The sequence below is a fragment of the Manis javanica genome, chromosome X (assembly GCF_040802235.1).
Source record: "Manis javanica isolate MJ-LG chromosome X, MJ_LKY, whole genome shotgun sequence".
NCBI lineage: Eukaryota > Metazoa > Chordata > Mammalia > Pholidota > Manidae > Manis > Manis javanica.
Window position 1 is genome coordinate 111,413,234 of NC_133174.1, and position 16,405 is coordinate 111,429,638.

At 47.4% G+C, this 16,405-nt stretch overlaps 2 protein-coding genes and 1 long non-coding RNA gene across 4 annotated transcripts in view; 1 reads left to right on the plus strand and 2 right to left on the minus strand.

Moving 5' to 3' along the window:
- Nucleotides 1–16,405, minus strand: part of LOC140847393 (kelch-like protein 4) — a 210,822-nt gene that overhangs the window by 143,049 nt on the left and 51,368 nt on the right. The window lies entirely within an intron of this gene.
- Nucleotides 1–16,405, minus strand: part of LOC140847395 (uncharacterized) — a 62,251-nt gene that overhangs the window by 13,812 nt on the left and 32,034 nt on the right. The gene's annotated exons all lie outside the window — the stretch shown is intronic.
- Nucleotides 1,904–6,317, plus strand: LOC140847444 (fibrous sheath-interacting protein 2-like). Of its 2 annotated transcripts, XM_073227781.1 has the most exons (4): nucleotides 1,904–2,149; nucleotides 2,562–2,672; nucleotides 2,984–3,046; nucleotides 5,360–6,312. In XM_073227781.1, exons 1-3 carry the CDS (start codon nucleotides 2,054–2,056, stop codon nucleotides 3,026–3,028), a joined length of 252 nt encoding a protein of 83 aa, XP_073083882.1. In that variant the 5' UTR covers nucleotides 1,904–2,053; the 3' UTR covers nucleotides 3,029–3,046; nucleotides 5,360–6,312. The 2 variants fall into 2 exon arrangements, 1 of the variants encoding a protein (XP_073083882.1); XR_012127442.1 differs by lacking the exon at nucleotides 2,984–3,046 and having other exon boundaries at nucleotides 5,360–6,317.

Sequence of the window (16,405 nt, forward strand, 5' to 3'; positions counted from 1 at the left end):
AGTGCGATGCAAGCAAAATCTTGAAAGTGCTTGCACTTTGGGGCTTACTCTTTCTCACTGCTGGGAAACCTAAGACTACCATATGGAGAATCATAGGCTTACCTCCTAGAGGATAAAATAAACTCAGAGAGAGAGAGCCCAATTATCCCATGCATTCGAGCTGAAGCCCCAGAATTAGCCAGGCAAAGAAGGGGCATAGTCATGCAAGGCAGAGGGGACACCATGAGCAAAGGCACAGGGTCATGAACGAGCAGGCCGTATGTATGATGAGAACCAACTAAACCAGCTCTGTATTACTGTACGGTGAAGATTGAAAGGTGTTAAACTAGTGCCTCAGAGATGTAGACAGGGACCAAATCACAAAAAACACTTTTTGCTTTGTTTTGAGCCTTCCTGACGGTATTGGGGGCTTGAAGCAGGGGCAACACATGATCTGTTTGCAGTTTAGAAAGATAACTTTGGTGACAGAATAAAAGATGGATTGGAGAGGTAGAAGAAAGATATTAGGAGTCTGTGATGATGGTGTTGACAAGAAATGATGACTGGCTCAACTGGAGCAATGGTAGAAGGACCAGCAACTGGGGGAACTATTTAGGAGGCAAAAGCTGTAGGGTGTAGGGATGGATTGAATGTCAAGGTTGCAGGTGAGACAGGGACTGTGGGTTTAGCAGGGTCCCAGAGTAGGGTGAGGGCCTCCAGAAAAAAAGCAAAGCAGGATAATTACAGTCAAAACAATGTGACAATGTGCAAATAAGTCCCTATCGAAACTCTGCATTTAGCATTATGCAAAGTCAGAGTCACACTAATTCTCTAGGGTAAAGATACCAGACTAGGAATATGGACATCTTCAGTGAGATCATTAAAGCTCAAAAGGCCAGGAGCAACTTGGCCTGGCACGTCTGAGTGTTCTGCAAATAAAGAAGAGTATCCCAGCATAACTTGTGACTTCACTGTATCAGTTAGATCACGATTCTGTAAAATTTGTTTTAGTCTGTTAAAGGCCAAGCTTATTTTTAACTGTACCTATGTGCTGTTTTCCCTTCTTTAGTCCTAATCAAGCAATCTGCAACCTAGGCAAAAGACTAATTTGGTAAGCAATCCCAACTATTAGAAGCCCAAGAAGTTAAGAAGGAAGATTCTTAACTCACTCTTTAGCAAACAGACAATAACCCAGCCCACTTTGGGGGCAGGGCGGGTGGTCTTACAACAAATCTGCACCCCTAGCCCTTTCCCCCCCATTGGTGGGATTATAAAATATGTAAGCACTATGGAAAACAATATAGACCTGAAAAAATTAAAAATAGGGTTACTATATGATCCAGCAATCCTACTTCAGGGTATTTATCCAAGGAAATTGAAGTAGGGTCTCAAAAGGGACATTTGCACACCTATGTTTATAGCGGCACTATTCACAATTACCAACCTAAATGTCCATCAGTGGTTGAGTGGATAAAGAAAATGTGGTACATACATATCATAGAACATTATTGAACCTTAAAAAGTAGATAAATCCTTTCTCATGCTCTGACAGGAATGAACCTTGAAGGAATTAGGCTAAATGAAACAAGCCAATCACAAAATGACATTGCTCCTTGGGAACCAAGAAAGATTAGAATTACACCCAGCTACCCACTAGCAAAACCTGATACATTGTGGTTTAGTTTAAAGGAGTGGGTGCTGGTTGCAGATATAAAGGGAATCTCAGCTGTGGCCCTCTTACACCAAGCGTTTGGGACCACTCTCCAACTCTGAGGATTCTAAACCTCGAGTCTTGGGTACTGTGCATGCGCCCAAGGTTCTGGAAGCGAGGGCCATGGCTCCTCCTTCCCTCCCTGGAGTGCGACGCCTGGTCGGGAGACACGTGTTGAGGACGTCATCCCTCCTGCCTGTGACATAGTTGCGGGCGTGGCCTGGAGAACGCGTTACCTTGTTGTCCAGTGTCCTGGCGGCCCAGACTTGATCTGGGCTTAGAGCAGGAAAGGAGCGAGTGAGGAGGAAAAGGAAGACGGATTGCCGCCCCAGCCCCAGGGTCCCTGGGAGCTGATGGGTGACCATGGATCTGTATCTCGGCAACTGCCGCAAGGCTGCCAAAGCCGCCGTCACTAAGGCAGCCGCCTGCAGCCGAACTGCAGGCACACAGCAGTGCAACGTGAGTGGAGCTAGTCGGCCGTCCTCGCCCTCCTCCTCCTGAGCTGTGGGCGGGGTCTTGGGAGTGCGTGCCGACGGAAGGGGCGGGGACCTCCGCAGAGCTCTGGAGAAAGACGGGGGTCCTGGGCGACCTAGCTTCTGACTCCCTGGCTCCGTTCCGATCACATGGTAGTAGCCAGAGCTGCCTCTGGCAAGGATTGGTCGTGGGGAGTACCGGAGGTAGGGCTGGTGCCCCGGGAAAGCTGGGAGGCCTTTCGGCTTGTCGGCAGAGAGGTTCTGTGAACCTAGAGTGTGTGATTCTTTGGTTTACTTGGAGATACGTATTAGCCCATTGAAGGGTGAGTAGACTGGTCTCAACTGAAAGGGTAATTCTAGGGGGCAAACAGACAAACTTCTAATTATATTTAACACAGCTCGCAAAATATCCCACTCCAGAGGTCGGAGCAGCTGATCTATTGGATCTTACTCTTGTGATCAAACTGCCTGTTATCCAAGGAAGCAATAATGTGTTCTACACTACAAATGTAAGTGTAAAGGTAAACTAAGTTTTGATAGTGCCAAAATGATTTTCTTTAGCCTTTTCAGTTTCCTGTTCAACTGGAAACACTACTATGATTTTGCTTCGGAGTCAGCTTCAATTTCACACACCAAGTGAAGTTAAATGAGTTGAAGTATTTAGTGTCTGAACCTCACTTTAATGATAGATGGCCCTGTGATATGACTCAGCCACCTAATTCAGCCTTATCTCTAACCCAGAAAGACTGGGGTCTTTTCTGCCTAGCCACACAAAATAATACCAATTCCTAGTTCTGTGCCTTTGCCCATCTGGTTCCAGAAACCTGGTGATGCCGGGACTCTTGTTCACGAAGCCGAAGAATGAGCTTCACAAACACTCAAGGTAGGAGAGCAAGGTACAGGCTTTTATTTAGAGATAAAGTGAAAGGCCAGAGCTCCCGGCTCACGCCAGGAGGGGACAAGAGAGTCCGTGGTGGTGTGTTGTCTAGGGGTTTTATAGGCAGTTGAGGATATTTGGGAAAGTGAAAAAAAGCTTAGGGGTGTGGACTTATTAAGTGGTCCTTGAATATTAAAAATAGGAAATTCCTGCCTTGATTTCTTTCTGGAATACTGGCGTCTTGGTCTGGGAGCATATCAAAAGGCTGCCTGCACAGCCCCCAAGGTGGACTGAAGTATTTTCTATTTGCTAAAGAATCCTGCCTCTTAAACGTCCTGGGTGTTAAAGTGCAATCTTTTATGATGGAATTCTTCCTGCCTTTTACCATGTCCTCTACAGCTGGGTCTGCATGCGATGTTAGTTGCTCAGTTTGCAAATTCACCTCCTCAGATCTGAAGGAGGAAAGACAGCACATAGGCCTGGGCCTTTTAGTATGCTAAAGTGAATCTTACACATGGTTACAAATGATTAGCATAATAAAACATGTGCTACTCTTCTTTATCTGGGGAACATTAACTGATCTCACTGAAGAATGATTCTAGAGCTTAATGTTCAACATAGTTTTAGTGGTGGGGAGGGGTTCTTTGCATGTTGTTACATTGCTCTGACTGCAGATATCTAGCCCTGCCCCCTCTGGAGGCCCTCACCCTACTCTGACTACATCAAGGGTCCCTGTCTCACTGGCATGTACTCTCCTCCTCTCCTTCCTGACCTTTGGTATGAGCCATCTCTGAAAAGCTGTTATATGAAGCCTTTCCCGAGTGTCACAACCCCCAATTATCTCATCTTCCCTTAAAATTTAATTGACCTTGGTCTGCACACTCTCACTCAGCACTGAGTCAGTACTGCTAGGGACTTAGTGTACAGCACTCACACGGTTATACATTTTAAGTGCTCTACCTAACACTCCTTCGCTGTCCTTAGCTTCCAGGCCAAGCCTGAAGGAAGTGCAGAACTTTGTGGTTGTGTGCTTTGATCACTATAGCAAAGGGTTCTACAGGAATTATTCTGACATCCTTATCCTTCCACTATCTAGAGTGTCATCAAGGATGAGTAGGGGCTCCTTTAGTATTTCTGATACTTGTCTAATATATATTTTTTAAATGTTTATTGCTGGAAAACAGTATAACTTATCCTTTGAAAACCAATATGTTCTGCTAAATATATGCCGACCTCACAGAAATTGACTGAGTCACACTCCCATAAAATAGCTTTCCTTAAACATACTCAAAACCTGTTCCACTGCAAGTAATAATACTCCTTAGTGTGTAACTTCAGCCCTCTCTGTTGGTTTCTTCCTCAAATATCTTCTATTTGCCATATTGCTATTCTGTACCTCTGTTATTCATGTGTTATCTACGTATAATTTCCAGAATATTTCCATATTTAATTACACTGATTCTATACTTTATTATATTGATTCCTCCAAAATGTATGCATTTAATCATGATCAGACACTACACTCAATTCCTTTGAAGGCTAACTTTGTGGGATCCTTTGTGTTTTAGCAGGATCTCAAGGAACTAAGACTTTATATTTATACTTTTAGTTTTTTGTTTTTTTTTTTAACTCATGACCACCTTATGAGGTAAAGCCAAGATTTATCTAAGGTCACAGGTACTCAGTACCAGAATTCAGACCAGAACCCCTGTCTCCTGACTCTTAGGCCATGCTCCTTCACCTCACCTTGCTGCTTCCTGAACTTCAGACCACTTTAGCAGAGCATATGGAAACAGAGAATTTAAAGGTCTTTCAGATTGTTTTGAATGCAAGTGGAAGCAAAATTGTAGCATTCTATCTTATTATCAATAATATTAAAATGTAACAAAGCTACCTGTCCTTAGCTATGCATCAGTCCAAACCTGACAACTCATCTCATACTCCAACATTTTGATATTAAACATATTCTCAAGTAATTTATCTATAAATTAATTTGCTTGTTAGTATACCATACTTGGGTAACAACTGTTTGAAAAGCTCCTCGAATTGTTTTTATGGTTAAGTTAATAATAAATACTTTACCAATTAACTTAGACATTTTGCTTTCAAGAAAAGAACCTGTTAGGTGTCAAGGACAATTTGCATACTTTTAAAAGTCTACCCTATGATCTTCCACTGGTGATGATATAATAGTGATAGTGATATAATAGTGATGATTAACAGAGACACTTTTCAGGCCAGGGAATCCAGTTATTTTAATTGATGATAAGAAAGCTTACTCTTGCCTTAACAAATGGAATTTTTTTTCTTTCTTGATAGGTTTGGTCAAAAGTCGACATCTAAAAGGAGGAATGCAATAATCAATTCACTAATTGCTGCATTGTATCAATTGCCATCACTTTTGGTTGTTTCCTTCTAGGAAAGATATGGGCTTCCTGTCTAGTCTCACTGTTAATTAAATCATTGCCCGGAAGGATATCTTTGTTGGCCTTTTTTTAAGGAAATCTTGGTGGTCAGTGAGGCCAGATTCCTGAGACAGGTCCCTTGGTAGAGAGAGACAAGAGGCTGGCATCAATCAAGTGGTCAGAAACTTACAAAGGAAGCTCTTAAGTGGGAAAAGAAAGCTAGAACCCTATCGTGCCCATGCTCTCTGCCCCTCTACCCACATATGAAGCATCCTACCTGAAGGGTCCCCACCAGTAAGATGGCAAACTTCCGGCTTCTTTTTGGGGTCCTCGGTTCCCGCCGGCGCCACCTGAAGCCCAATCACCTCTCGCCCCCCTCCCAATCCCAGCACCTAGCCAACAGCCAACAGCCCCGTAGAAGTAACACCACAATCACCCTATGCCCCTTCCTATATAACCCAGTACCTTTCCCTAATAAAGCGGAACTCTCCGGTGAATTGCTGTTGTGCGTCGCTCCTTTCCTTTCATTGGTGCCGAAACCCGGGAGACGGGACACCCCAACTGGGCCCCGTCTTCCCCCAACACCAGCAGCAGCTTGCCCTCGTCCTCTTTTTCCGGCGCTGGCTCATCACACTCACCACTCCTCTCTGGCCTTTAGGTAAGTTTCCCCCACCCCCGGGGTGGGCCACTCTTCCCTGAGCTATCGCAGTGCCATTGACCGTGATCGTCCGGCAAGGCCCTGACGCTCAGGGATGAGGAGGGAACGCTCCCCGCCTCAGGCCTTCACGGCTGCGGCGGACCCTCAGGCCCCTCCCCCGACAGCCATAAATCCCCGCCTCAGGCCTTCACAGCTGCAGTGGACCCTCAGGCCCCTCCTCCAAAAGCCATAAACCCCCACTTCAGGCCTTCACAGCTGCAGCAGACTCTCAGCCCCACCCCCTCCAACAGCCATAAATGAGGTGACTCCTTTGCAGATGAGAACGCTCCCTTTCCCGCCCCCTCCTCCTTCTTTTCCGTCCGCCGAAACCTGTTCAGTCTGCCGAAAACGCCTAGCGCTAGGTACCTCGTGACTCCGGCACTCTGCCTTCTTAGGGAAGTCTGGGTGACGACCCACACTTCCCAAGAAATTCCAACTCGTATACGAGTTTCCGCAGACCACCAAGGATCATCGGGGACGCCCTTTGTCTCCTTGTGGTCTGCCTCCAGTCCGAGGATCCCCGTTCGTCTTCCCCTGTTTGTCTCCTTCTCTGTCCTTTAGCCATTTTGTCTCCTTGTGGTCTGCCTCCAGTCCGAGGATCTCCGTTTGTCTTCCCCTGTTTGTCTCCTTCTCTGCCCTTTAGCCATGGGAGCCTCCTCATCCCTCCCTGAAAGTTCACCTCTTGAATGCCTGCTTAAGCATCTGGCTACCCTCTCCCTGACGCCTGATATAAAACCAAAACTTCTCCGTAAATATTGCTCCCAAGATTGGCCGACATACCCCCTAGACAATAACAACCAATGGCCCGCAGGGGGAACTCTTGATCCTAATATCACTCGCAATCTCTTTAACTACTGCCAGCGCCTGAAAAAATGGAAGGAGATTCCCTATATCGAAGCTTTTCGCCTCCTAGCTCAAAATCCCAGCCTCTGCACCACCTGCTCCCCGCCCCAAGTTCTCCTAGCCTGCAAGCCGTCTCCCTCCCCTCCACACACTCCCAGTCCCTCTTCAATTACCTTTGACCCGGCCGACGAGCCTCCGCCATACAGACTTCCCCCTTCAGCCCCTCCCCCTCCTACAACCCCTCCACCCTCCGCTGCCGCTGCCGCCTCTTTCCCCATGGCAGAAGCCTCCCTTCCTCTCCCTTCCCCTTATTCTCCTACAACAGCCCCTCCCCCTTCCTCTACCGCCGCCACCGCTGCCGCTTTCCCCAGGGCAGAAGCTTCCCATCCTCTCCCTTCCCCTTCTCCTCCTACAACAGCCCCTCCCCCTTCCTCTACCGCCACCACCGCTGCCTCTTTCCCCGGGGCAGAAGCTTCCCATCCTCTCCCTTCCCCTTCTTCTCCTACAACAGCCCCTCCCCCTTCCTCTATCGCCGCCGCCGCCTCCACCCCCGCAGAAGCCTCCCATCCTCTCCCTTCCCCCTCCTCCACTATCTCCTCCTGCACCTCACCCCCTCCTCCTCCATCCCCCTCACCTTCCCCCCTCCCGCAAATCGAGCCTGAGCCTTTCAGCCCCCCTCTAACTAAGTTCCAAGAGCCTCGTCCGTCTTTGCCCCCTCAGATTCGGTCCCGAGAGCCTCCCAAAATTATCGCGGCTTTGCCCCCATCACCTGTTTCCCCTGCACAGACTGAGCCAGAACCCTTCAGTCCCCCTCAGGCTCGGTCCCGAGGGCCTCCCAAAATTATCGCCCCACTCTGGGAAGTAGCAGGATCCGAAGGCATCTTGCGCGTTCACGTCCCTTTCTCCTTAGGAGATTTAGCCCTGCTAGAGAAACGCCTAGCTTCCTTTTCCACTGATCCCACGACCTACATCAGGGAGTTTCAATGGACCCTCCAGTCTTACAGCCTCACGCATCATGACATTTTCATGCTCCTAGCCAATACTCTCCTCCCTGAGGAGCGTAGACGAGCTTGGGACTTCACCCAAATGCATGCTACCGAAACCCACAGGACTGACCCCACCTGTCCCCCTGGTCCCACTGCTGTCCCCGAACAAGACCCACACTGGGATTATAACACCGCCGTGGGTCTCCACTCTCGAGATATTTTTGCCTCCTGCTTAATAGCAGGTCTAAAAAAGGCAGCTCGTAAAGTAGTCAATTTTCAAAAGCTCCAAGACATAATTCAAAAGAGAGACGAAACCCCCTCCGAGTTCTTAGATAGACTCACTCAAGCCCTATTACAGTATACCAGCCTGGACCCAGAAACACCTGAAGGAAGACAGGTCCTTATGACATACTTCCTAGCTCAAAGCTACCCCGACATTAAAGCTAAACTCAAAAAGTTAGAACAGGGCCCCGCTACCCCACGGACTGAGATCCTAACAGTGGCCTTTAAAGTCTTCCATAACCGGGAGGAGGAGAAAGAACGCCGTAAACAAAAAGCTGATCAGGCCAATTTCCAGATGTTGGCCCAGCTGATAAAACCACAACCTGGGCGCCCCTCTACAGACAAGCCCCCCCCAGGAGCTTGTTTCAAGTGCGGAAAAGAGGGACATTGGTCAAGGGCGTGCCCCTCCCCCAGATCTCCTACCACCCCATGCCCCAGATGCCACAAAAAGGGCCACTGGGGGTCTGATTGCCCAACCACCCGAAGGGGAGGCTGGACGAACAACCCCCATCCTAAGCCCACCGTAGTGGGGCTGGCAGAAGAAGATTGACGGGGCCCGGGGGCTTCTCACCAGACCATTTCCATCACCAAACAGGAGCCCAGAGTTACTTTAACAGTAGACGGTCGCCCCATCTCCTTCCTCCTAGATACAGGAGCCACCTTCTCAGTCTTGCGAGAATACCGGGGCCCTACCACGCCAGCCATTACTCCTATAGTCGGGGTCGGAGGTAAACAGATTTTCCCATTAAGCCCCCCCCCTTTTATGCACAATCCTAGACAGTCCCATACCTTTCTCCCACTCCTTCCTAGTTATGCCCCAGTGTCCCATCCCTTTAGTAGGATGGGACATCCTTTCCCTCCTCCACGTTTCCATAACTATATCCAATCCCACAGCCCTCAGTACTCCCTTTCTGATGGCCCTCATAGCCGACAACCCCCCTCTACCCAATGAAAGCTCCAGTTCTGCCCTTATACACCCTGTAAATCCCAAAGTTTGGGACATTACAAGCCCCTCCATGGCCCTATGTCCCCCTGCCTCTATCAAATTACGTGACCCCTCTCAGTTTATCTGTCAGGCCCAATACCCCCTAACCACTTCAGCCCTCATAGGCCTCCAACCCATCATTCAAGATCTCTTAAACAAAAACTACCTCAGACCCACTCACTCCCCATTTAATACCCCCATATTAGCTGTTAAAAAAACCAACGGATCTTTCCGCCTTGTCCAAGACCTTCGCCTCATCAACATAGCCGTTGTCCCTATCCATCCCTTAGTTCCAAATCCATACACCCTTTTATCGCAGATCCCTGCTTCCGCATCCCACTTCTCAGTCCTAGATCTCAAGGACGCATTTTTTTCTATCCCTCTAGACCCCTCCTCCCAAGATTTTTTTGCCTTCACCTGGACGGACCCATACACCAGACATTCTGTACAACTTACTTGGACAGTTTTACCACAAGGTTTCCGAGATAGTCCCCATATTTTTGGACAAGTCCTAGCTCAAGACCTCAAACAGTTTCACCATGATCACCCCGAGTCCACTTTATTACAATATGTAGATGATCTTCTGCTCTGCAGTCCCTCGTGGGAACAGTCTCAACTTGACACTGCGTCTCTACTTAACCTTCTAGCTTCCAGAGGTTACTGAGTATCCCCTGTCAAAGCTCAAATCTCTTCCCCTTCTGTCACTTACCTTGGATTCCTTCTGTCTCAGCAAAGAAAGTCCATTACCTTAGACAGAAAACGACTCCTCTCTGACCTGCCCGTTCCCAAAACCAAGACAGAAATCCTTTCCTTTCTAGGCTTGGCTGGGTATTTTAGAGTGTGGATCCCTAACTTCTCCCTGTTGGCAAGACCCCTATACGACCTCAGCAAGGGCCCCCCTGAAGAACCATTATCATCCTCACTCCGACACTCCTTCATTAAGCTCTGTCAAGCCCTTGTAGAAGCTCCAGCTCTCCATCTCCCTGATTTGTCAAAACCCTTCTCATTATACATTCATGAGAGGTCCAGTCAAGCTCTAGGGGTCCTAGGCCAATATTATGGCCCATCCTTTGCCCCAGTAGCTTATCTCTCCAAGCAATCAGACCCCACAGTTCGGGGATGGGCCCCCTGCCTACGGGCATTAGCCGCTGGACAGCTCTTGCAGAAAGAAGCTCATAAACTAACATTCGGAGCGCCCCTTACCATTCTGTCCCCACATCACCTAAAAGATCTCTTAACCTACAAAAGTTTACAGACTCTCCCTCCCTCCAGACTCCTGACCTTACTGTCCTCTTTCCTCCAAAATCCAAACATTTCTTTCCTCCCTTGCCCACCCCTGAATCCGGCCACTCTTCTTCCTCTGCCCTACTCTCCTCACACTCCCTCGCATGATTGCCTGGAAGCCCTTCACAACTTCCTTCCGTGCCACTCCACGATCTCCGAAGGAGCCCTCTCACACTCCGACCTCATCTGGTTTACTGATGGGTCCTCCTTTAAACATGAGGGCATCCACTACTCAGGATATGCAGTAGTCTCCCTCGAAGATGTCATTGAAGTACGAGCCCTTCCCCCTGGTACAACCAATCAGCAGGCTGAACTCATTGCAGCCACCAGAGCTTGCACTCTGGCCCGGGACACGTCTCTCACATTGTACACTGACTCCAAGTACGTATTCCACATTCTCTTGTCCCACATGGCAGTATGGAAAGAATGAGGCCTCCTCACCACAAAAGGGAATTCCATAACTAATTCAGCCTTAATTACTAAACTTCTAGAGGCTTCACAACTCCCACACCGACTAGGCATAGTCCACTGCAAATCACATCAAAAAGATGACTCCCCCATTGCAAGAGGTAACAACAAGGCCGACAGAGTAGCCCGGTCAGTTGCCCTATCAGAAAACGCACCAGACAACAATCTGTCTGCCCTTGCAGTTTTAGCCTTATCACAAGACGTCCTCTGCTCTCAGGACAAAGAGTCTCTCTTCCGCCTCTTACATGACCTGTTCCATCCCAGCCCCCAATCCTTAATCCATTTTTTACAATCTTTTTTTCCTCTCTCTCCTGAAGACAAAACCCTACTTAACCAAATCACCTGCAAGTGCACCATCTGCCAACACACTAACCCTAATACCCCCCTCAAAGCCCGACACTTCCCGGCTCATCAAGCAAGGGGTAATGTCCCCACTGCATATTGGCAAATAGACTTCACTAACATGCCCCCTGTACGACGTACCAGATACCTACTCGTGCTAGTAGATACATTTTCAGGATGGGTCGAAGCTTTCCCCACCACTAACAAACGAGCGTCCGTAGTTGCCTCTATCCTCCTCACCCAGATCTTTCCTAGGTTCGGGATGCCCACTTCCCTCCAATCAGATAACTGCCCTGAGTTCACTGCCCAAATTATCCAGAACCTCTCCAAGTTGCTCTTGCTCCCCTGGCATTTACATTGTCCTTATTGACCACAAGCTTCAGGAAAAGTAGAAAGAGCCAATAGGACTCTAAAAGACATCCTGACCAAACTATCTCTAGAACTACACCTTGACTGGGTTCGCTTACTTCCCTTAGCTCTACTCCGCATTCGAGCCCTCCCAAAGAAACCTTCCTTCTTGTCGCCCTTTGAGATCATGTACGGCCGCCCGATTCTACCCCCGGGGCTCCCTTCCCACAAAGGACCAATTCCTCCCAATATAGCCCTTCCACTACTCTCTCTCCTCCGCACTGAATTGTGGAAATATCAGGATTGGCTCCTTCCTGATCCATCCGCCTCCCAAAATCCTCCTGTCTTACAGCCCGGCCAACTAGTGTTTTATAAGCCACCAGAAGATCGGCCCTCTCTCACCCCGAAATGGGAAGGTCCACACCCAGTTATTCTCTACACCCCCTCGGCCGCCAAGCTCTCACTGCCTGATAACTCTGTCACCCCTTGGATTCATATCTCCAGGTTGAAACCAAATACCCAAGACCCACCTTCTCTGGACACCCAAGACCCATCAGTCACAATCCAGAGTCCTTCGGATACAGCCCAAGACGCTGTCTACTCTACCACGCCTCATCCCTCTGATCCCTTGAAGCTCCGCATCTCCCGTGCACCCTCTTTGCCATCCATACCTGAATCATGACTTTTTCCTCCTTTACTGCTCTCTCGCTTTTTTCCCTCATTCCTATTGTCTTCCCTGCCGCCCCACCCTCCTTTGTATGGCGATTCAAAGTCAAGCAGACTTACACACAGCATCAAACAAAAGTTACTGCCCTCATTGCCACATCAGACTGCCCTCTGAAAGGCTGCTCTGAGCCTTTGTACCTCCACTTTCCTCCCTCCACTGAAGTATTCATTTACAGCTACCTTTATTCTCCCTACCTCTGCTTCCTCTATGACCAAAGACAAGCCTATTGCAGGCGATGGCAAGACACCTACGGGGGATTCCCCTACTGGTCTTGCACCATTCACTACATGGGTGACTTCCAGTACCCACAGTATTACTCCTCCAACCGTTTCATGAAATATCCCAATGGCTCATTCTCCTTATCAATCCCAGATCCCTGGGACTCTCGATGGGCTGCTGGAGTAACAGCCTCAGTTTACTACAAGGGGTCCTCGACCCCCCATGGTACCCTTCATATCTCTCGAGAGTATGTTCCCTGTCGCTCCCAGATCTCTCAAGTTGCATCAGATATCAGACATTCCAAAAAAGTCATTATCCAAACTCTTGATGGCGCCTCTTCATCTTCTTATTCCTCCTACTCTTGGTTACAACTCATTCAAGACACCACCATCTTTCTCAACCACACCCTCAACACCGCCAATTGTTTCTTGTGCGCATCACTACAGCGCCCACTGCTGGCCGCCGTGCCTCTTAATATTTCCAACTACTCCTTCCATGCAGAAGGACAACCCCTCCGTCCCCTGGCAGACATACCCCTATGGGAACCAGAATACCCAGATAATCTCACCATCCACCACTGTGTAGGCCCAACTCCACCCCCCTCCAGTGCACTTCACTGCCTCTCTATCTACACCCCTACCTCCGGCTCTAAGACTTTTACACAACCAGGACACTTCTTTTGGTGTAATGGCAGCCTTTTCAACTCACTACCTCTCAACTCCGATACACCCTGCATTCTCGTCACCCTAATCCCACAGCTTACACTTTACAGCATGGCAGAATTCCTTGAGCTCCAACCTCCCTTGCACTCGCGCACAACAAGGGCTGCTTTCCTTCCCATCATGGTCGGTATCTCTTTAATCACCTCAGCCATTGGGGTGGGGTTTTCGGGAGGAGCCTTGGGTCACTCTCTGTGGGCAGTTAGAGATCTCAACGCCAAACTTGAGGGAGCCCTGACATCCACTGCCGATTCCCTAGCCTCTCTCCAAAGACAGGTCACTTCGCTAGCTAAAGTCACCCTTCAAAACCGGTGGGCCCTAGATCTGCTTACAGCCGAGAAGGGCGGCACCTGCGTCTTCCTCCAGGAAGAGTGCTGCTATTACATCAACGAATCCGGCATTGTAGAAACTGACATCACCAAACTCACTGACCTTGCCTCCAGCCTCCACTCTGCTTCCAATTCCAACCCATTCTCTTCAATACTAACAAACCCCTCCTCACCTGGCTCTGGCCCATTGCAGGCCCCATAATAGTCATTCTTCTCGTCTGTCTCTTCTTACCCTGTATAATAAAGTTCATCAAATCCCAAGTCGGAAAAATCTCTAATCAAGCTTTCAACCAGCTTTTACTCAGGAACTACCAGCTTCTGGCCACAGAAGACCCCTCACCCTCACGTGACCTCCTCACCACATGCTGAGATGGACCCCTCTCTCCGCTGGAAACTGTTCCTGGAAACAATGGCTGCAGACGCCTGGCTCCTGACACCCATATCCTCTTGGCACCATTGGAATCAACAGGTCCTCAACCTATGGTTACAGGGAACCTTCATTGATTTCCAACCTGAAGAAGTCCACATCTACTCATCCTTACTGTGGGGAGTCCTATCAACCCTTTCCTCCCAATCCTCAAACCCTCACTCCCTTCTCCGCCCCTGTTCAGCAGGAAGCAGTCAGAGAGAAAGCAACGTCCACAAACCCATAGAGGAGAAAGGGGGGAATGAAGGGTCCCCACCAGTAAGATGGCAAACTTCCGGCTTCTTTTCGGGGTCCTCGGTTCCCGCCGGCGCCACCTGAAGCCCAATCACCTCTCGCCCCCCTCCCAATCCCAGCACCTAGCCAACAGCCACCAGCCCCGTAGAAGTAACACCACAATCACCCTATGCCCCTTCCTATATAACCCAGTACCTTTCCCTAATAAAGCGGAACTCTCCGGTGAATTGCTGTTGTGTGTCGCTCCTTTCCTTTCACTATGTATCTTGCAGGAACTCTTAGGGCCACTTCTCCATGTTCAGGTATTGGGCTGAGGTTGAGGCTACCACCTCCAGCCTAAAGACAGGTCTGTTTGAAAAAAAAAAGAGAGAGAGAGAGAGAGGAATAGAAAGGCAATTAGACTTACCCAGATCAGTCCATTGTCTCTAATCTTTCACTTCAGATTCTGCTGGCAGGTTTTATTTTCAATGAATAATGTAATCATTTCAAAAAATTGAGGTTTAAAAGTGTGATTTCATTCAATTTTACATATGTAATACTACTGAATTTCTGTGTTGACAGCTTTATTAACCTTCTTATGATTTTAACCTGTCTGATCGTTACTGTCGACTTTTGGAAACCAGCTATAAAAGCCTACACACTCCACGTTCAAAAACATACTGTAAGTGAAGAAACACCGTCCAGAGATGAAAAGGGGTGGCTACATCACCAGCAGCAATAAAGTGGGTTGAATCCTATTTCCTGTTAACCAGCAAAAACTTAGGGACTTGTTAGACACTTGTTTCTTTACCTCACTGGGACCCTGTATCAACTTTAGTTGACCAATAAAGGTCACCTAATCGAAAACTCAATTTTAATTACTCAGTATTTCAGTAAAGAGAAATCACGCAGCTGTTGTTTCTAAATAACTGTGTGTTCACACTTGACCTTTGTTTTGATAACAGCAAAAGATAGGCACCATATGATTTGAATGTGTAAAGATATAAACACGCACACATTTATTTATCTATGTATTTTTCTCCCAACTGTCTTGTAGTGCCTTTCCTCTGGCTCTAAAAGTAATAATGTCACTGCATATGTCAAGGAATATTTCCTATACCCTTTGAGAAGACTAGAGAGAATGTGGAATCCTAGCACAATACAGCTTGATAGAATAAATCCTTTGGGAGGTTAAACATCATTGTAGTGGTGTTTTAATAACAAATTTGTTGGGGAAATATAAATTCTTGATTATGATATAAACCATATTATAGAAATAATGTTATTTAGATAGAAATTTCCTGGTGATACAGCAACGTTAGAGAGCCACTACCTTCCAAAGAGTTGCCAAAATGTGCGATTATCAGCCTTGATCCAAAACTTGTTACTAAAATGAATTATGACTGTTCTCTGGAGAGTTTTACAATTGTGACAACTTTTTATTTACATTTTGATTTTTGAACAAGTAAGTTAAATACCGAAATTTGTTTTATTTGGGGCCTGTAAGAAAGTATTTATGTAGGGTTTGGAAGAAAGGTTTGGTTCTCTGCAGAATTTTTTCTTGTAATATTTTGTCTTAGAAATATTTAGGTAACAAGATCTCTAGAGATCTGTAAGAGATAAAAATGAGACCCTTGCTTTTCATTTACAGAGAGAAATTTTCTCTTATCTGAAAGGGAGCCACTCTAGACCTAAATGCAGGTTAACAGAATTAACCATTTGTAAAGTTACCATGTTTACCAGGAAGTCACTAAGCCCTCACCATAAGAAGGCATATCTGAGGACACGTGTATTTCTGGCCAAGAGTAAAACTTTAATTCTTTTTTTCTCCTCTCAGAAAACAACTGAAAAACAAGGAAATAAGTTGTTTGACAGCAAGACAGGCTATGACAATTGTGAGAATGCATATTTCCAACAATGGCTGTTACAGAAAAATAGACAGGCGGCTTCAGATCAAGAGCTGTTAACCAAGCACAGGTATGACCAAAGCTCATTTGTGGATACATTGTGGACCCCAGAAAGGTGTAAAAGGACTAGAAAAAACTGAAAGCAGAATGGAAAAAGTATTAGACAGTATTTAACCCCCTAGAG

Coding starts and splice junctions, on each gene's coding strand:
- LOC140847444 (XM_073227781.1), top strand. CDS start 2,054: ATGGATCTGTATCTCGGCAACTGCCGCAAGGCTGCCAAAGCCGCCGTC. Junction 2,150..2,561: donor CAGGCACACAGCAGTGCAAC/GTGAGTGGAGCT, acceptor TATTTAACACAG/CTCGCAAAATATCCCACTCC. Junction 2,673..2,983: donor ATGTGTTCTACACTACAAAT/GTAAGTGTAAAG, acceptor ATCTGGTTCCAG/AAACCTGGTGATGCCGGGAC.